This window comes from Montipora capricornis, chromosome 1, assembly GCF_036669925.1.
Source record: "Montipora capricornis isolate CH-2021 chromosome 1, ASM3666992v2, whole genome shotgun sequence".
In the NCBI taxonomy this organism is placed as follows: Eukaryota; Metazoa; Cnidaria; class Anthozoa; order Scleractinia; family Acroporidae; genus Montipora; species Montipora capricornis.
Genome location: NC_090883.1, coordinates 38,663,167 through 38,683,166, shown reverse-complemented (window position 1 = coordinate 38,683,166; position 20,000 = coordinate 38,663,167). Strand labels below are relative to the sequence as shown.

General features: G+C 39.0%; 1 protein-coding gene across 5 annotated transcripts in view; it reads left to right on the top strand.

Moving 5' to 3' along the window:
• Window positions 1–16,549, top strand: part of LOC138042438 (rap guanine nucleotide exchange factor 4-like) — a 23,838-nt gene extending 7,289 nt beyond the window's left edge. For 4 of the 5 annotated variants that reach the window (XM_068888338.1, XM_068888331.1, XM_068888363.1 and 1 more), the window contains 31 exons: window positions 1,454–1,529; window positions 1,607–1,667; window positions 2,957–3,018; window positions 3,532–3,763; window positions 4,075–4,252; window positions 4,785–4,869; window positions 5,248–5,308; window positions 5,617–5,693; window positions 5,820–5,887; window positions 6,010–6,088; window positions 6,473–6,585; window positions 6,673–6,755; window positions 7,529–7,607; window positions 7,972–8,055; window positions 8,184–8,265; window positions 8,821–8,903; window positions 9,464–9,509; window positions 9,856–9,940; window positions 10,835–10,981; window positions 11,133–11,230; window positions 11,470–11,595; window positions 11,683–11,769; window positions 12,481–12,572; window positions 12,704–12,794; window positions 13,622–13,672; window positions 13,910–13,949; window positions 14,473–14,520; window positions 14,797–14,861; window positions 15,131–15,185; window positions 15,295–15,352; window positions 15,686–16,502. In XM_068888338.1, the coding sequence (XP_068744439.1) occupies window positions 1,454–1,529; window positions 1,607–1,667; window positions 2,957–3,018; window positions 3,532–3,763; window positions 4,075–4,252; window positions 4,785–4,869; window positions 5,248–5,308; window positions 5,617–5,693; window positions 5,820–5,887; window positions 6,010–6,088; window positions 6,473–6,585; window positions 6,673–6,755; window positions 7,529–7,607; window positions 7,972–8,055; window positions 8,184–8,265; window positions 8,821–8,903; window positions 9,464–9,509; window positions 9,856–9,940; window positions 10,835–10,981; window positions 11,133–11,230; window positions 11,470–11,595; window positions 11,683–11,769; window positions 12,481–12,572; window positions 12,704–12,794; window positions 13,622–13,672; window positions 13,910–13,949; window positions 14,473–14,520; window positions 14,797–14,861; window positions 15,131–15,185; window positions 15,295–15,352; window positions 15,686–15,770 (2,677 nt within the window). In that variant the 3' untranslated portion in view covers window positions 15,771–16,502. Of the gene's footprint in view, window positions 1–1,453; window positions 1,530–1,606; window positions 1,668–2,956; window positions 3,019–3,531; window positions 3,764–4,074; window positions 4,253–4,784; window positions 4,870–5,247; window positions 5,309–5,616; window positions 5,694–5,819; window positions 5,888–6,009; window positions 6,089–6,472; window positions 6,586–6,672; window positions 6,756–7,528; window positions 7,608–7,971; window positions 8,056–8,183; window positions 8,266–8,820; window positions 8,904–9,463; window positions 9,510–9,855; window positions 9,941–10,834; window positions 10,982–11,132; window positions 11,231–11,469; window positions 11,596–11,682; window positions 11,770–12,480; window positions 12,573–12,703; window positions 12,795–13,621; window positions 13,673–13,909; window positions 13,950–14,472; window positions 14,521–14,796; window positions 14,862–15,130; window positions 15,186–15,294; window positions 15,353–15,685 lie in introns of all 5 variants that reach the window. The other variant, XM_068888346.1, reaches the window with a different exon arrangement.
• Window positions 16,550–20,000: the final 3,451 nt, after the last annotated feature.

The following is a 20,000-nucleotide window of genomic DNA, read 5'->3' as shown; positions in this document are numbered from 1 at the left end:
AAAGCCCAACTGGTTGCACAATTACTCCAGTGAATGATTAATTAAACCTTATTCTATTTTTGGAATTAAACTCGGATCTTTTGTTCAAGCCGTAAGGTTGGAGGGTGCATAACTGTGCGCACCAAAAAGCCTCTCTTGTAAGTAAAACCTTGTCCATATCATCAGTAGTGTCATTAACAATTTTTTCAATAACAATGAACTCAAAGTCAGACATGTGATGTTCTTTTCTATTGAAATGGACGGCCAATTCACACGTGGCCTTGTTGGTCAACATAGCCGATTTGTGATTACGAAATCTGACCTTGAATTCATTCGATGTTGAACCTACGTATTGAATCTTGCATGTTTTACAGGTGACTAAATAGATGACATTCTTCGACCTACAATGTACATTCTGTCTAATGGAGTAAAAACGGCCTGTACAGGCGCTGTGAAAGATCCTATTTTCAACAAGATAATGTTTGCATAGATCACATTTGTTCTTACATTTAAAACATCCTACGGGAGTGTTATTGCTGTAATGGGTTTTTTTAGGCCTTGCTAGAATCTCTTTTATGTTTTTGGGTCTTCGATAAGAAGGAATAATTGACCCCTTTGGGAAAATCTGGGATAGCAATGGCGATTCATAAATAAGATGACTAAATGATTTGATGATTTTGCTGATGTTTGGTAGATGAGGGTTGTAGTCGACTACCAGAGGAAAGACGATTTTTTTGTCTTTCGGTTTCGAGGCGAGTAAGTCCTCCCTGGATAGATCTTTTGCCCTTAAAAATTGCTTATTGACTTCCGCTGGATTATAACCTCTCTCAACGAGATATGTCTGGTATTCTTCACTACGTTGGTCAAATTTTTCAATGGTTGAACAGTTTCTGCGAATCCGGGTGGCAACTCCAAATGGGATTGCCTTAGTGCAATGCCTTGGGTGAGCACTGTTACGTAATAAGTACATATGATGGTCAGTAGGTTTAGAATATACATCCGTTTGAATATACCCGTCAACCAATGAAAGTGTGAGATCTAAGACGTTGAGAGAGGTTTCAGATGATACTACAGTAAATTTTATGGTGGGATATAAAGCATTAATGAAATCAGTGAAATCATTAAGTTTAGTGGAACCTTGCGTCCATAGATCGAAAATGTCGTCTCTATACCGCCACCATAATCTGGGTTTGATTGTACCGGACTTAGCCTTTTGGTCAATAACTCCCATTGCTAAATCAGCGTAACTACAAGCATTTTTTCATTCTTCCTATTAACTTATCTGAGTCAAGACGTTTTGTATCCTTTTGGATCCTCCTCGCAAGTGGCATCACCGTTGGATACTCAATCTTTATCATTCTACTTATATATATATATATATATATATATATATATATATATATATAATTGTTATCCTGTTTGCTTATCCTTTCTCAATTTTACGGTGGTAATATTTTCACGATTTCCTCCTTAGACATGCAACAGTGGTTACGAGTGAGTTTTGTGAACTTTTGTTGGTCAAGAAGAAAGATTTTAGGGTCATTTGGGAGGTAAGCCATAGATGTTTGAATTTTGGCTTTAAGTGCCTGACTTGCTCCAAATTATTAAGATGAACGGTTTGTTCCAGCGGAATAAACAGAACTTCGAACATCTGATGTCAACTCCTTCAGTTACTGCTGAGATGCAAGGTAATGAAAATACTGTGATTTGACTGTCCTCGACCTATCGATGCTAATTTTTTATCCCTTACGCAGAGCGGATTTATTTCATTTCAGACATCAATTTAATTTTAAACAACCGAGAAGCTGCGATTTGACAAATATAATAGCGACCATAAAATAAATTTGCTTTAGTCAATGGTTTTACTGGGGAAGTAAGATTTAAGCTCAGTCCTGATTCAACCAATAAAAAAAGCCTATTGATGTCATACTGGCATCGCAAGTCATATGGCAAACTTACTTGCCTTACAAGAGTCTTTTTTAAATTTGACACAAAACACTACTTACATTACAAATACTTACACTACATTATTTACGACCACTATATACATACTTAGGGCGCGTTCGATTGACCCTATTCCGGAATAAGAATACGTGGAGTGATGATGAAAACGGTATGTTTGGCGCGTTTCGAAGCAGCAGGGATAATAAAAATATGTTTAAAATAGCATTTTAGCAGATGTGTGACAACTTTAACGTGAATCTCCGTAAAAACGAAGGACGGTCAATCGAACGCACCCCTACTTATCAGGGGCACCCAACGAATCTGTTCCTCACATTATCTGTTCCCCAGAGGAATCTTGCTGGCTGGCAAAAATACAGGTGTTTCGATGAGCTGGCTGGGAAATTTTGTTATTGATGGAGGTTTTGCCTGGGAATTACTGACTTTTTGTAGCATTTCAACCCGAGCTGGCTGTAGAAACTCTGAAGACTGAGGACGACTAAAAAAAAAAAAAAAAAAAAAGAACCCGTTCCCTCTCCCAGAGAGTAGTTACAAACATACGACGGCTGGTCAGAGTGATTGCGCTTGCGGAAAAAACCTGTTTTGTCCCGATTTTGTCGCTTTTGTTCGGTCGTTTTGGATCGAGGGATTTGAAAGCGCGCGGAATTCCTGGCTGGGAAATAAATTTGATCAGCTGGCTGGGAAACCAACCAATTTTATCTAGCTGGCTGGGAAATTTCTTGTGTGTCTTGCTGGGAAAAAGGAACAGATAATGTTTTCCCAGCAACACTGAAAAACACCTGAAAATGCCTTAATAACATTTATTTTCATTAACTGGGGTATGATAATACATTTTACAACAAATTGGTCGTTGGGTGCCCCTGACTTATGAGCTTACTTACTTTCCTTCTTTAATGTTCTCAGTGATGATCCAAATATATTAGCTCAAAGTTAACGAAAATTGGGGAGATAGGACTCTAGCTAAAGCATGAACCATTTTAACCTTTCTTGCTCCGTTTTATTTTTTGGCTGTCAGTCAAAAGCGATACTGAGCCACATGCAGGAGACGATTCAGAGCAACATAGCTCTTTGACTGTGGTACGTAAGGCTCTTTTGAATCTTCCATGTTACCTGTATGTTTCTAGTGGACGAAACCAACATGTATGGGATATCTCGACGTTACTGGCATTAGTGTGTTACTGTGATGCTGTTTTCTAATTTTCAAGGCTATACACCCGAACGCAAGCTCTACTAAAACCGCCAAGACCAGTAATCGAACCCAGGCCTCATTGATGGAAAGTGAATGCTCACATCACTGCTCCAATTCTAAGACGTTGTGTTTTGTAACGTAAAGAAAAACATGAGGAGCATTAAGAGAAAAAAACCGAGCACGAATGGGAGAGTAGGAAAAACTACGCAGCTACGCGACCTTGTTCATAGTGAATTCGTGTCTCTTTTCCGTTTCTATTGAACAGAAAAACAACAACTAAAATTTACATATTATAAGAACCGTTTGCTAATGGGCACTTTCATCTCTACAACCCTTGTGGTTTCCTGAGTGCGCAGATGGACCTAGTGTAACGTTGTCGTGACTTTTAAATTATTGCACAGTATCCCAACGAGAATATGTTGGTGGCCGGGATTGTTCTTCGCAACAGAATGATGCTGAATGTGTCACCTAAACTCATATGTGACCGGAAAGTTGAAAAGCGAATCGAGAAGAGATGCTTTATTGGTTCTGAAGCAGTTGACTGGTTGGTGAAAATCACTCCTCTTGTTCACGGCCGGTTCCATGTCATCTCTATGCTACAGGCGTTGCTTGAAGAGGGTGTCATAACTAATGGTATGCTCCAATTGGTGTTTTTTCTGATGCCGCTTCCGTCTTGTTTCTCATTCCTAACCCCAGCAAAAAACAACACTGACTAGACTACCACACAGAACAGATGACCACAAAATAAATGATCACATCTCCTCGTTTGAGTCTAATTGAGCGCTTGGCTTATGCGCATATGAACCATTATCCTTCAAGCCGGAAGAATCTGACTAAGGATAGTATTAAAGCTGGGATAAGGCTAACCTTAACCGTTACAATATTTGAGGTCAAACGACTTCGAATACTTCACCGCCAAAACAGTTTTTTTTTTCCATCGACAGTGAATAGTTTTGAATGTGAGTTCAAGGACAAGGACATTCTTTATCGGTTTGCGGTCGATGCCTGGGAAAATAACAGGCCTGATGACGAAAAGTACACAGAAGAGGATTTTGATGAGGTGGTGCTCATGCTCAGTAGATCAGGACCTGATGCTCAGTTAAGATTGGCTCTACGAAAAAGGTCTGGTAAATATGAAAATATTAATAGTAGTATTCACACCTCTTATGACTATTTCTACTCTCATTGCCATCTCTAGTAATGCTTTCCTTGTAACTTCAATGGACCGTGCGCCATTTTATTCCCAACTATAACAGAGCACAAAATGTTATCCCCGGTTAGAAAAAGAATTTTACTGTATGACACCTTTTCATGGGCATGCAATGTCCTTGTTGACGGAATGTGTACTGAAAAAAATGATATTTGCAATTTAAAAGTTATAACTCATTAACTGAAATTGTTACTCTCGCCGTTTCTGAAGATCGCCATCATCAGTCCTCGAGAAGGATGTGTTTTTATAAATCCTCTTTAGTAAGGTGGTGCGAGTCCTCCATACGTTTTACTGCACGCTGAAACCGCGAACCCAGGCCTTAACCCTCTTTTCGTCCCTTATCAACAACCAAGTTGGGAAAGAGCGGGAGCCCTTACTTCGAGGTTGAGTTTGAAACAGCGGTTTTTGTAAGCTGATAGTTGAAGAAAGACCTTTACGATGCAGATCCTGCGATAGAAATTCCGATGATTTGGCTCTCATTTATGAGGAACTGGTTCACATCAAGGCCCTGCAACATCTGTCAACGACGGTGAGTGACTCGATCCGTTATAATGTACCTAAAAATTGAACCACTGTTGAAGGTTATTTTGGGGCAGGGGGAGGGGAGAACGTGATCGCTTTGAGACCTTGTGCCAATACAATCAAAGATGAATTTTTAAGTTTTTGTCTTGCAGTTAGAAAAAATGTTGTTATATGAGAATTATCCGCAATTACGATTTTTGTTGGAAAGGCATTCAATTGTTTCGCAAATATTTTAGTTGGCGCTATTCGAAAGTTAAGAGAAGGTGACATCTTCATAAAACTGTCTTAGGGAAGGTTACTTCTTGTTCTCATACATGAAAAAAAGTTTTCTTCTTATTATTTTTTTTAATCACCTTACAAAACTGAGTCTTCCCTTTACTTCCAGATTAAAAAAGAACTGTCTAAAGTCATTGTCTTTGAATCCTGTGATAACAAAGGAACTGTGGGTGAGTTACACTAAATTTGTGATTGTCTTTTGACAAATCTGTCTCAATGAAAATAATTATCAACGTATCTGTTAATTATCAGTAACAGACTGAGTGTTCCGCTTTTGCTGTTCCTCAGTGATGATGACAGATTTGAACGTAATACGAAAAACATTGGTAAACGAAGGGGGATAATGCTGATAATGAAACGTTTTGTGGCTTTAGTTATTGATTACGGTCTTTGATTGACAGAAACAAAATGGTCCGGCCATGCAACCTCATTTGAAGACGTTCAACTTCATATTTTTTCCCACTTTGTTTTTATTTAGTTTTTAAGGAAGGAGAAAAAGGAAACTCATGGTATATCATCATGAAGGGCACTGTCAACGTTATTGTTCATGGAAAGGTAATCTGCAAGTCACTCACGACAATCTAAATAATCCCCATACCAACAACAGCACTTAATTGTAAATTTTAGCTAAAAATAACATCATACCAAAGTGATCTGATAGTTCATGCACCGTTATTATAGGGTGTGGTATGTCAACTTGATGAAGGGGATGATTTTGGGAAGCTAGCTTTGGTCAACAATGCTGTAAGGTAATAATAGTCTGTCGCTTCAATTTACTTCCTGGTCGGCCCTTTTTCCGATAAAACGTCACTTAACATACTTTCTTGCCTTTTAAGGAAACGAACCAATTAGACGTTGTCTGCTTTTGCAGGACTGCGACAATCGAGACCGCCCAGGACTGCTGCCATTTCTTGAGAATCGGAAAAGACGACTTTAACAGGATTTTTCAGGTGACGGTCGTTTGTTCTAAGGCCTCCGACTAACGAACGACTTGCTTTTTGCTCCTGATGTCAACATATTAAAGTTAATCAATACAAGACTGGTAACTATCTCGGAAACCTAACGGTTTATTTAGATGCTAGGCATTTCCTTACCTGTAATGTAATTTTTTTTCTATTATAAATTACATGTTACTGTCTATTGGACTAGAATTAACTCATGTAACTAACGTATAATTATGAAGTGATATGTTAATAAAGCTTGTTGTTGATATTGCTGTTGTTGTTGTTGTACACCAATCGACTGGTACCGTGAGATTGACAGACTGACCGTCTTCGTGATGCAGAGATTGATTTATCTGCCATTTACTTAATTCCATATTTATTAACTTTTAGAATGTCGAGTCCAACACAGTTCGCCTGAAAGAACACGACCGAGATGTGCTTGTCTTAGAGAAGATGAATGGTCGAACTTTATTTGAACAAAATGGGAATCATGCCCCCCAGACGTACGTACACTGTCAATAGTAAAACAATGATATTTATAGCACTACTTTGGCATAAAGCTGTAAGTGTTTGAAAACCCTCCATTCCAGGTACTCTGTGATGGCCGGTACTCCTGCAAAAATGGTGGAATATCTCCTGGAGACAAGAATGGATACAACGCATCCTCTTGATGGTAATTATTGTTACACCTCATCGGTGTTGTGATGTTGAAAAAAACGAGCAGCAATGTTTTTTTGGCCCTCATAAAACTGGATTTCGGACAGCCTCTTAAACTATATTCCTCGAATAACTTGAGAATTATATGTACTTGCGCTAAAACACAATTTTCCCGCTCTAATCTGTCCAAGCAGTTATATATTTCAGTCGTTTATTGCCGGATACAGTTAAATCAGGAGTGTTAGTGAAGCGAAAAAGGAAGAATAAAACCTAAACAATGGATGCAGGAAACCTTGTCCGCGGCACAGTATTGACTTGCTCTGATTACTGCACCTATGATGTAACTTAGAGCCTGTCTGCTATGCATTATTTAGTTGCGAGCCGAGTCGGCTGGTTACAGAGATCGGACTAACATTGACTCACAATTTAATTTACGTTTTGCAATGAAACAATGTCATGTTCGGAGGCAGTGTGGCCCAGTGGTTAGGGTGCTTGCCTTGAGATCCGGAGATCCCGAGTTCAAAACCCGCTCTGACCACTCGTTGAATTTGATCCTGGTAGTCCCTGGTTCAACTTCCCAGCCGCACTTGTAAATAGCCATCAACTGGTCTGCCTCCAGCCAGTTGGGTTTCTTAACAGTAGTTGTTGTTCTGTTCTGTCGTTTCGTTGTGTTTCATTGGCCCTAAAAAGCCCCTATGGGGAGCGGTCAATTAAGTATGTATTTGTATTTTTATAACTGTCGACTTCTTTAGGTACTAACACAACGTTTGGTATTTTGTCATACCGCAGATAACTTTTTAAACGATTTCTTGGTGACATTTCCAATATTTATGACAACAGAATCACTGTGTTATTCACTTCTTTCCAAATATCCTTTTATATGTATTGAAACAACTACTTGCGTAGTAAACAATAAGTTGCACTCAGTAACGATTATTTTTCCTCCGTCAAGAACAAATCAGTTAAACCACTATGGGAAATTTCCCTACCATAACTTAATTCTCTCATTCTAAAAGTTGTTTGACAGCTGCGGTTAACAGGGAAGACATGACTCGACTCTAATAACTTTCATCAATTACGGTTTTTGAAAAATTTAGCTTGACATTTGCCTGTGATGGCAAGCTCTCTATTTAAGAACCGTCGTATTGCGGCTGTTCGATGTGTGAATTTCTACACTGAGCTAGTTCGTCGATATTACGCAAATACATATGTTGGTCCTTAACTTTAAATATCTACGGTAGAACAACCTCCTTTATTTGCGGACCAGAAGCAAGTGGATGCACGATAAGAGAGCACTCCGACTCGATTAAGAAAAGGTCAGTTCCTGTTTATACCATTGTTCAGTAACTTCAATGTGTTCACTCTAGCTTTCGTTGTAGAATACAATCAGTCCAAACATATCCCAGGACAGAATAAAATCTCGGCTCCTTTTTGTTATTTTCAGAGTTGTTCAAGTGACGCAATGTTGGTGCGCTATATCAGGAAATCTTTTTATTGAAGATAAAACCATTAACATTTTTATCGAGGTCAGTACCGACAAAGAAATACATCGATGTAAAATTAGCACGTGATTAGATCAATTAATTATTTATCGACTAAGATGGCGGTTGTGGGAGGCGCGATGGCCTCATGGTTAGAGTGCTCGACCCCGAATCGAGTTATCCGGGTTCGGGGCCTGGCCGGGGACATTGTGTTGTGTTCTTGGGCAAGACACTTTACTCTCACGGTGCCTCTCTCCACCCAGGTGTATAAATGGGTACCGGCGAAATGCTGGGGGTAACCCTGAGATGGACTAGCATCCCATCCAGGGGGGAGTATAAATACTCCTAGTCGCTTCATGCTACGGAAACCGGAGATAAGCTCCAGTCTGATGGGCCTTCTGGCTGGTAAGCAGTGACTTTAAGATGGCGCTTTTTCAGAGGCATTCTCGAGAAGCATACTAGTACATGCAAAGGGCTCGTTAGTACCATTTTGAATCTAAGGGTTCGATTTTGGTTCGATTTTATTTTATCATTTGCGACGCTGTATGCCTTTTTGTCTTTATTTCGCAATAATCAAATACCTCTTACTCCTTTGTGTAGGACTTGTTGCGATCTTTGGAGAAGGACAAACTGAACATTGAATACAAATTGCTGCAAAGAGAAATATCCAAACTTCAAGAAAGGTAACTGACTGGTCAAAACTCGGGAGATAGATTCTTAGTCCTTTATCCTTAATCTTCATCGAAGGAATGAAGGAAGGAAGGTTTCTCTTACGTGAAATAAATCGATACTTGAATTGCAAGGAGGAAAGCAATAGTTTATAAGCGCGTCCATCATTCAACCCCAAAACTAAGTAATAAAAGTTAAAATAAAAGCTATTTCTTTCGTGTGAATATGTCTTTGGCGCAGTTGTTACCCATAATGCATTATCAGACCCATACAATGATAATAATGATGAAGAAGATGATGATGATGATGATGATATGAAGGTGATAATAGAACAATACTAATATAACAATAATAATAACAATAATTAATAATAACATATGATGTCAGAATTCTTTAGCCCATTTCTTGAAGCTCAATAGCAATTTACAATCATTTACAAACACAAATAATCGTCAAGAAAACGTTGGTTCACATTTTAGTGGTATAATTCGAGACGTGCATCAATGATTTCCTTTGGTGATTCAGTCAGTACACTGAGCAAGACATCTAAATATCTGCGTTGTACCTTAAACAGATTCTCAAACAACGAAAACGTTGATGGCTCATCGTGTCCTCAAAAGGTGAGCACATATGTAGTTTCTGAAATTTCCCAGTGCAAAATTTTATTTTCGGTTGTTGAAAGTGCTTTATACTGCATATTCTGCATACGGTGTTTTCCTTGAGAAGAGGTACGATTTGACTTTTCTAGTACAGAATTGTTTGCTAGAATGCAAATTTAACTCAAAAAAATTTGCGCATTGTTGGGAATTCTCTGTAAAATTCGTCACTCCAGTGGTAGTTACACTAAAGGTGTGTGTTGTCTCTTTGCGATGTCTTAACTGTGCATTTGTACACTTCGTTGCTGATATTCTTAACATCTTGTATTCAAAAGCATGTTTTCATGACTCTTGTTCTAAAATCCCACAGGGCCGTTTTCAATCTCGGCGCATGGGCGTTGGTGACATAGCAAAATCTAAAGTTCAATGCAAGCCAATTCGAGGCAGTGATCTTAGTAAGTCAATCAATTTGTTCTCAGAATTTTATTGATCTTGAAACTACCTTGTTAATTTCCATTTTGACTTTGCAATATATAACAATTTAGTATAAATACACAGGTGATTATACAAAATCGCGCGCTCTCATTGGCTCGCTATCTCGGATTATCAGCCGATAATCACCTCGAAGGACAAAATGGCTGCCAGTAGTCGTTTTGCCAATGTAAGTGAAGATGATTTCGCGTTGAAATGTTTTTTTTTTCTATTTTTTTAAATAATCACCTGTGTATTTATACTAAAACAATTATTCGCCTCAGGCTCAGTGATTATCGGTGAATATTCATCTCGACTTCGTCTCGGTGAATATTTCACCGATAATCACTTCGCCTTTGGCGAATAATTGTTAAATAATTTGAGGTAAAAGAGCGAATCCCCACCTGTGCCACTGTTCCGATGAAAATAATTTGAAATCTAAATAAATCTATGATTAGTTCCGCGTTATCATGACTGCGTAGTTATTTCAAGGACGATACCTTATTCGTCATTTGTTGTAAATGTGGACAGGTAAAAATAACCGCAGCACGCGTGCGCACTCAAAAAAAATTTCAAGTACAGACTGTAGTTATCATAGGACGAAATAATTCGTTCTGTTACGTCATTTTCTTTTGCTTTCCATGGCCGCACTGTGATGAAAACAAATGTTTTCAATTTATGTTTTGCACGACCCACCCTTTTCCCAAGCATCTCTTTGATTGTCTCGGAGGAGTAAGGTAACATTGTCGAGAGTGGAGCTCTGTATGCTTAAGCTAGGCCTCATAAAACTCGGCTCATAGTACGAACCCTTTCATTTTATGTCTGTGTTTAGGGTTTATTAAACGAAAAGCGTCCTGGCTTCTGTGTTTTTGTTTCAGGCGTATTTCCAGTTTTTTGCGCCGACCATTCTTACACCACTTTAGCTTTGCCTTATAAGGCCACAGCTCAGACCATCGTAAACAGCGCAGAGGAACACATTCGTTTGGGAAATGATTGTCTCCTGTGTGAGGTTACGTCATCAGGAGGTTTGGAGATAAAACTTTTTTATACCCTGTACCAATCAACAAGCATTGATATTTATTTTTTGTATTAGCGAATAAACAGTCCATGTCTTTTTATTATTTCGACCGCTGTGACTAAAAGTGTTTATATGTACTTTGTGTTCGTCTCAAATAGAAAGAATCCCGTTCAACCCAAACGAAATTTGTGTAACGACTGGCTTAAGCGTAAACGGAAGGCTGTTTATTGTGTTAAGGGAACATTTGGATTCACTGGTAAGTTAGAAAGTAGAAACATCCAGGAAGGTTTTGAATTATATTAAGCAAACGTTTGCATTAATATTTGCCTCCTCCCATAACCTTATAAAGTATAAGAGTGCGCGCCACTCGGCCGAAAAAATTAGTCACACTTGCCTCTGGCTTTCCCATCCCCTGCCCTTAGAAGAAAGCCTAGAGAATTATCCTCGTCCTCTTGGTAGATTCTCTGGTCTCAACTTTCCTGATTTCCTTGTTAGACCCCCATTCCTGAACAAGAAGGTCCGGCGTGTAGTTCTCTGGCATTCTTGGAGACTGTGGGTTCCAAAGAATTGGCGTATTTCATTTCGCAGTATGACTACGAACTTTTTAACGCCGTCAATGTTGTAAGTACCCGCGATCGTCTTGAAGTAATGTTTGATTCCTCAACTATGAACCGGCGGTTACAGCTCACCTTTTGTTCTTTTTTACAGTACGAATTTATTTATTACTTCTTTGGAAAAGAGAATTATAATCAAATCACGGCCAATCTTGACCTGCTTCTCAGAAGGTTTAATGAGGTGAGATTTTTAAGATAAATAAGACCACCGTTTAGTTCAGTGTCTTAAGATATTTCGAGCGGATGCATTGGTTTTGCAATGCTTCTCTTGGTGATTGGCTTAAATTGAATCTCGCGCGACATTCTCGGCCAATTCAAGACAATGAGACTCGCTTTGGAAGCCTTTTTTTCGCTCTAAAGCTCCTTTATTTCTTTCGAGTTATGTTTGCCTCATTCAGTTACCTGCGTCTCTTGTGCTTGGTCAAAGTAAACGCTTTTACCCCGTTATTACGACACTCAATTGGGCCGCGGTATAACACATTTCTCAGTACATGATCGTAACGGCCATGGTCAGAACGGTTTACAGGAATCACAAGTAAAAATTATTGTCGCGGCGAGAGTTGAGCAAACTCTGGGGAAAGGTTCATGAGGTTCAAGTTAGTGCTGCGTTGCTGAGTAATTTTTTTCTACTCAGTTAGTGCTACGAAATTCCCTGATAAAGATTTCTTTATTTGAAATGAAATGAATGTATATTTGAAGCGTGGGTAATGAGACAAATGAGAGAAATGATTCTTGCACTTAAGCAAGAGGTCATGGGTTTGAAATCCACTGTAGCCGACTGAATTTTTCGGGCGTCTCTAAAAGCGACAATTGCCTAAATTGTCCAGTTAGGTGCGAAGATCACTTCTCTCATTTTTTGTCATACTTCATTTGTTGTTTGTTCTTCTTTAAGGTTCAATTTTGGGTTCAGACACAAGTGCTGTTGACTCAACAACTAACAAAGCGAGTTTATCTGTTAAAAAAGTTTATCAAATTGGCCGCACAGTAAGTGAATCAACTTTCAACAACGGACGTTATTTAGAAAAGTGGTACTTTAAGATTCCTAGGGACGTTCTGAGGGCAAGCTATGATATAAGCATCAAGACAAACACTCGATCTTAGTTTTGATTTTTCAGCTGCAATGAACATAACAACTGGCATTCTTTCTTTGCCATTGTGATGGGACTCAACAGTGTTGCAGTGGGACGATTGACTCAAACATGGGAGGCAAGTAAAAATTATACTTCACTTAAGGAATAGTGTACTAAAGAATGAAAACCAACAAAAGATGACCCCCGTTAAACTGCGCCATCGGCGGAGTGCGGAGTTCTATTCTTATAAAGTTGTGAAAACTTGTTGAGCTGAAGAATCGAAAATCTATGATGTCCCTAAGCTTGAGTGACGACGTCTTAATTTGATTAATATTATTTATTATTATATGGTTCTGTCTCACAAGGACTGGGAACTACCAAGTTCACTAATTTGATTGGCTGCAATCGATATTGACCGCGGTCTAGATTTTCCCATCCAGACCGGCATCTAGTCCGGTAGTGTTTTGTAGTGAAAAGATGCAAACTAAAATGCAAAAATATTGAGTATTTTCTTCTACCAATATTTATTTATGGAAGTGCCAAACAGCATGATGACAAAAGAGAGGATGGCGAGCAAACTTTGACAGAATTAAGTTCAGCTCATCGCCACTCATCGCCGTTCGCAAGCAAAATGCCAGTTAGTACAAACCAGTTACATTAAACGAATTAAATTGTTCTTGTTTGCCATATAATAAACATCTTATTAACCGAGCTTAGTCAGTCTGTATGGGAGAATCTTGACCGAGGTCGTGTGTACAGACCTCACTGCGTTCGGTCTGTACTCACGACCTCGGTCAAGATTCTCCCATACAGACCTCCTGCTCGGTTAATAAGAGCTAAATATATCAAAGATACTCGTTTTAAAAAAAAAGGGTTTCTATACTTACAAAGAGGGTCTACAAACGTTTCACAAAATGAAGGGTTTCAATAATATATTGCTCTTATTTTCTGTTTCTCTTTAAGAAATTACCCAGAAAGTTCCGCAACCTTTATGAGCAGTTTGAAAGTATTCTGGTAAGAGAAAGGTCAATATATATTTAACTCCTTTTAAGAACCTTGCCAACGGCTTGTGGAAGGGGGAGATAACGTATCGGGATGGGATCCGGCATGGCTTAAAACGGAACTGGATACAAAAAATTAACCCGTTTATTGATTCTAACGAAACAAAACCTTTTGGTGAGGTTACATTTCAATTTTTGAATGATCAATGTAACTTAATGCGAAAAAAAATGTGTTCATGTTAATTTTCAGGAGCCTTCCAGAAACCATCGGGTTTACCGACTGTTACTAGGTAAGCACAGTATTCTCAGTCTCATTCGCTGGTAACTAAAAATTTAAAAAGTGTAAGACTACACTTAAAAATGGTGTAAAATTGTTGCCACCCCCGCAATCCGTTTTTTTGTGTGTATTATTACATCAACTTCTAAAGTGTAGTTTAAATCTCAAAAGGATGGTAAATTTACACGCAAAATAGTGTAAAATGGGTATTATACAGGTATTACGTTTGACATGAGACATCAAATGACCTGGTTAAACTGAGATCAGTGAATAAAACACCAGATTGCTGTGACTGTTTGAGGAAAACTCGCGGTAGCTGTGCATTCACTAAGTGCGCTCTGAATTTGTCTCCAGTCGCTGAGTTTCAGTTAGTTTTCCATTCTGTAGACTTAAGTTTTGTTGTTCCTTTTAATAATCTGATAACATTTCAGGTAGCAAGTTTAAAACACGAACTGGCTCATTTGTCCACAGCCACATCAATTAGTTTAAATCTTGATTTTAAAGTGATGTTGTATTGCTTTAAATTTGCGTTGTAGGAAAAGTGAAACCTCCTATTCTGCCATTTATGCCGCTATTGATAAAAGGTAATTTCATATAAGCGAGTTGACTTGAAATAGATCTGTGTTCCCAGACAGATCTAGTTCACTAGAAGAACACAAATAATATTGGCTCGACATCGATACTGTAAACGTAATTGTATGAAAATCTTGATCTACGAGGTTGTTATTTTGGTACTTCCAGAACTCAAGGCGGGAGTAGAACCAAACGATTCAGAGCTTTCTTATGTTCAATTGTTTATGATTTCTCTCATTTTGTTGTGTAAATAATCATCATTAAAAGTAATATCTTGTGTTTTACAGACATGACGTTTACAAATGAAGGAAACAGCACTTACTTGGACGACTTAGTTAATTTTGAAAAAATGGTGAGTCATGTAAAGTTCTTTTCATTTGAATTAAATTGCATGGCCAAATTTCAACCTGCATTTTTTTTCAAGTTCTTTCTATTGTGTGTAATATACTGAGTGAGAGCGTTTTACTCAAGGACTTGGCAAGAGACAAAGCCGGCCCCACAGTGGTATCATGTACGGACAGCTCTGAGGTTAAGCTTCGCTTGGTAAAACTGAGCAGCCGAGGTTATAAAAAGAAATGGTTGCTTTATAACCCCGGATGAACGTTTGTGTTTGTTTTGCAGAGGATGATTGCCGCTACAATAAGACTTCTTCAATATTACCGAAGTGAACCCTTTCGTAAGTCTCTTAACTTGTCTTAAAATATTTGCATCATTCATGAATGGATGTATCGATCGTTCAGAACATGTAAATATTGTATTCCAAAAATGGTTACCTCGTATTTCAGCAGCTGCAGATTCCCCAGCTGCAGGAAAATCTGCTCAAGAAATTTCCATATTTGTGAGGTAAGCACATGATTTATCCCCAGTCATCTATTTTTTGCAGATATTGACCACCCTACCATTTAAGTCCAACATGGGTTGTTATAACATGAGTTGTATATCCGGCGAAGAGGCCTAGAGGCCTATAACCCTAATTCAAACCTATATTAATTTTTTTTGCAACCGCCGACTGGGCCAAAATGGCAGAGAAGGGACTGTAACCGGGTAAGGTCCAGGTAAAGCGTCTTTCCAGGTTTTTACGAAGGGTCAGGTTTTATTCTTGTTCCGTCGGTGCTCTTTTTAAGCAATTTGATCATACCTCCTTTTTAAACGTTGCTTCTTGTCTTTCCTCCATAGGAATTTCCTAGTCATAGATAATCAGCGAACTCTTACCCAGCTCTCTCACAGACTCCAACCAAGAAAACCCACCTGCATGAGATAACAGCGGACGGAGCCTGCGAGCCTTTTGAATAGTTAACAAACCTTGAAAGTTTTGGAAATTCACGGGCTTATGCATATTAGGAATGAAAACACTTCTTGATGTCCAACGCGACTTTAATCTTCACTACGTATTGTCATTTGCTCAGTATCGGCCTTCGGGTCGAAGACAAATTCAGTATAGTGATATTCCTTTGAAAACGGATTCTTTGTGAAGCCCCATCCCTTCACTCTGATCCCATCAAAATCGAAGTGAGTTTTAGGCTGAAAAGATTCTTGGTATGTGGGCAATAAATCATTAACCAGGAGAAAATGAGAGAAAAAAAGATAACAGGCCATGAAGAGACGTGAAGATTGTTGAGCTCCTTCCGTATGAAATTCAAGACAAAGATTAACCTGTGTTTTGTGAATACACTTGAATATCGTTGAGAAATATGTTGTGTTCGATGATGAATCGGGGGAACTGGGAAAAACTCGAGTGCTTTAGCTATCAGGGATCGAACCGATGACTTCCTGATTGCTGGGACAGCCGGATGCTCTATCGATTATCTACCATTGAGCTATATAGGGAGGCTATACTCTAAATAAAGTACTTGGTTGGACTTTGACAATTATACTAGATATAATAGGCCAAGCAACGAAATAGGATAACTTGTTCAATTGATAACCAAGCACACTTTGTCTATTTGAAAATTCAAACATCTCTTTCGATTAAAAACATTGCTAAAGCCGTAAAGCTGTATCAATTTCTTTCGCCGAAAAAAAAAGACTTTTTGATACGAAGAGAGTTCAATTTCTACGTAAGAATAAAATGTGCAAGCAAAAATTGGGCGGGGGGCGGGGGGGGGGAATGCAGCTGTCCACATCACCCGAAAATCTGTTTTTTAATTACTATGTTGGTTTTTCAAACCCACTTATAAAAAAGTAGTTGATTGACCTCAGACTTTTGATATCAATAATTAAACAAACGCAAGACATGATGCATAAATAAGCTACAAGGAAACGGAAAAGAAGGTCTCCCAAACGCAGTTTTTCTCTTCGATCAGAGAAAGAAGTGTGCACTTCGTAACGGTATTTCGGTAAGTAGGAGCCTCTTTCGGTTCCTCACATGTAGTGTTATTATATTATTACAAGCATTGCTATGTAGGTCGCCATATTTTGCTTTTTTTTCTGTGAACAAGCTGGCTGCACATACTCACATTACGCCATACATTACCCATTTAAAATCATCATCTCATCTTAGGGCCTTATTTATTGTCAGAACAGCCCTATTTTTTACGGTATTATGTCTTCTTTATGGTTCCGTGGACATGCATATATATATATACCTTTCTCTAAACACTGTTAAGTTTTCTGATTATTGAATGTTTAGCTTGCCTGCCAGCAGAGGTTTCTTTTCTTTTGCGTTCGCTGGGCAGATGAGCACGTGAAAAGAAACCTCTGCCATGGGTCAAACTCACTATGTTGAGCATGCCCGGCGGTTACTTAGCAACCGAATCCTCACGTGATACTTCATGTCGTGCTCACTTAACAACAGCGGAATTACTGTAAAGGAATGCGCGGGACACAGGAGGCTCAAGTCACAGTCAGCAAACATATCATGGGGCATGCGCGGTTTGAAGGTTGTGAACGGCAGTTGGATCGAAGTCATTCTCGACCCCAGAGCCTTCGCTTGCTGTCCGTCATGCGCAAAAGAGAAGAGCTCTGGGGTCGAGAATGGATCAAAGTGAGTTTCGACCCATGGCAAAGGTCTCTTTTCCCCTACAAAGCAAAAAGAAAAGAGATCTCTGCTAGCAGGGAAATGTTTAGCGTGTCCTCGATTGTCTTTTCCTCTTTTTTTATTTAAAGGTAAAAAATACCGTGGAGTGTTTGACAAATGAAATTATCGCAATTTTCTTTTACACAGTCAATTTAAAATTACGATTTCTGTTGTGAACTGAGTTGCGCAGATGAGAATTTTGACTCGGAATAACAAGAAATAAGGAACTTGAGACTTAAGTAGACTACTTTTGCTTCAACTTCCCTTCATAGCGCAGTCTGAGCTGACATGACGACTATTAATCAGTTGATTCGCGTCTGCATCCTCTTGTGGGCTTTTTTGTGCTTGCTGTTCCTTGGCTCAGCTGTAACTGGGAATACTAGAGACGACCATAGAAACTCCCAAGGATCACTCGTGAAGTCTGAGAATGCTATAGGAATAGAGGAAAAAAGGTAAAACGACTCGGGCTCTCTAAACGCGGTGAAATACTGACCAAAAAGCTTAGTTTCCTGACATTGATTTAATTGATCATTCTTTCAGTAAAAGACATAAGTTCAACTTCTTTCTATGCGGCTATACATACTGCTTTAAGCCGTAATCATGTAATCCTCTACTTCCAGACAAACAAAAAGTCTCTGTGATCATCCCTACATCGGATGTGACCTAGCGCAGAGATTGAATGAAAGGAACAAACGGAAAACGAAGAGGGAGAGACAGCGAGCCAAACAGACAAATACTTGCAGCAATTTGTTAAAAGATCCAGCGGACTATGTGAATGAAGTAGATGACTACGACGATAACGGCGAATGTCCTCAAGTTTACCAGACAAATAATGACTAAAAAAATGTAATTATCTTCTACTCTCGATCCGGAGACACGTCAACTACTGAACTATCCCTTCTCTTTAGACAATTACTCAGTAATGGCCCGCGGATGAGGTTTTGAATCTTTCGTTCAACAATTTAGCAACCAGGTACCTCTTGTTTCAAAAGGTCTGAATCGGTAGGTAAGGTAGTTCCACGAACAGGAAACTATAGTTACAGCCAATTCGGTTCCTCAGTTCAACTCGGAAGCAATCCTCGCCCTAACCATAAGCAAATTTCTTTTCAATACTTTGCCATGAGAATTAGCATATTGCACGCGCTCTGTGCCATAAACGCCGTTGTTTAGATATGGCTAAAATTGAAGAGTTTAGGGATATTTTAAAGGGGGAATTAGCACCAATTAATGCAAAGTTAGAAAAATTATTCCCGAACTTTGAGGAGCTCAAGAGTTCAGTTAAATAGACCCTTCCACGCTTTTTGACCGCCATCTTGGATGGGGGGCAAACACTGCTAAATTTACAGTAAATGTATGGGACTTTGGTAGACTTTGAACCGCTGTAGCGCCGCTAAAAAGAGACAGATTTCCAACTTTTGCCATTGCTTTAAATAGTTTTATTGCCAGATATCATTCATTCAACAGAAAATAAGGCCATTAAGGAAGGTATGACGTCCGTAAATTCGAATAGTAAGTCTTCTCATTCTACTTCTAATTTCGCGGCAATTTGCCGTGATGATTTTAGAAGGCTTTGTATGGAATCTTAAAAATTCGTTTTATGGTCGTTGTAGCCTGAATCTGTTTTTTATATTTCATGAAAACAATCTCAGTATAAATGTCTTTTAAAAGACACTATCCCAGTGGAAATCCGTCTCTTTAGCGGCGTTACATCGGTTCAAAGTCGGCCAAAATCAAAATTAATACATTAACTGTAAATCTAGCGGTGTTTGCCCACCAACCAAGAAGGCGCCAAAAACCGTGGAAGGATCTATTTCTTTCGGATAAATACGATGAAGTGCTGAACCAACTGCAGTGAACACAATACAAGTTACGGCATCAAAGGGGAACCTTCCAAGACTCAAACCCCATTTACACGCGCCAAAACATCGGCACGGCACGGCACAGTTTTGGCACCTTGCCCAAACCATTTCGGCGCGGCACCAGCCATTAAAAAAACGACCACAAACTAAAAGATTTTTCTCTTGCTGGGCACGGTTCCAGTTCTTAATTGGCACCCCTAATTTCCGTCTGTTTTTTACCCGGAAAATGGCGCATAGAAAACAAGCAATCATTTTGCATCACAGTTTAAGCGTAAAATATGCCTTACATCAAACGAATTAGCAATTGCTATTTTGCGGGCCAATCTACTATGAGATCTGTTTTTAATAAAACTAAAGTTGAAGTGAAGTTGGAGTTAAAAACGTTAATAGCCGGTCTATTCAGGGACGAAAGTTATCGAGATCTCCTGGAAAAACTCAGAAGAAAAAAGACAGAAAAAGACATGGTTTTTAATAGTTGATTTTTTGGCCCTCGTCGGGCCAACTTATTCCACGGTTCTTCAGGTTTTTCTGTGGCGAACAGAAACGTGTTTGTATCTCTTCGGCCGCCATTTTTGTGACAATTACGCGTGCGCCAGGAGTGGATTTACGACAGAAA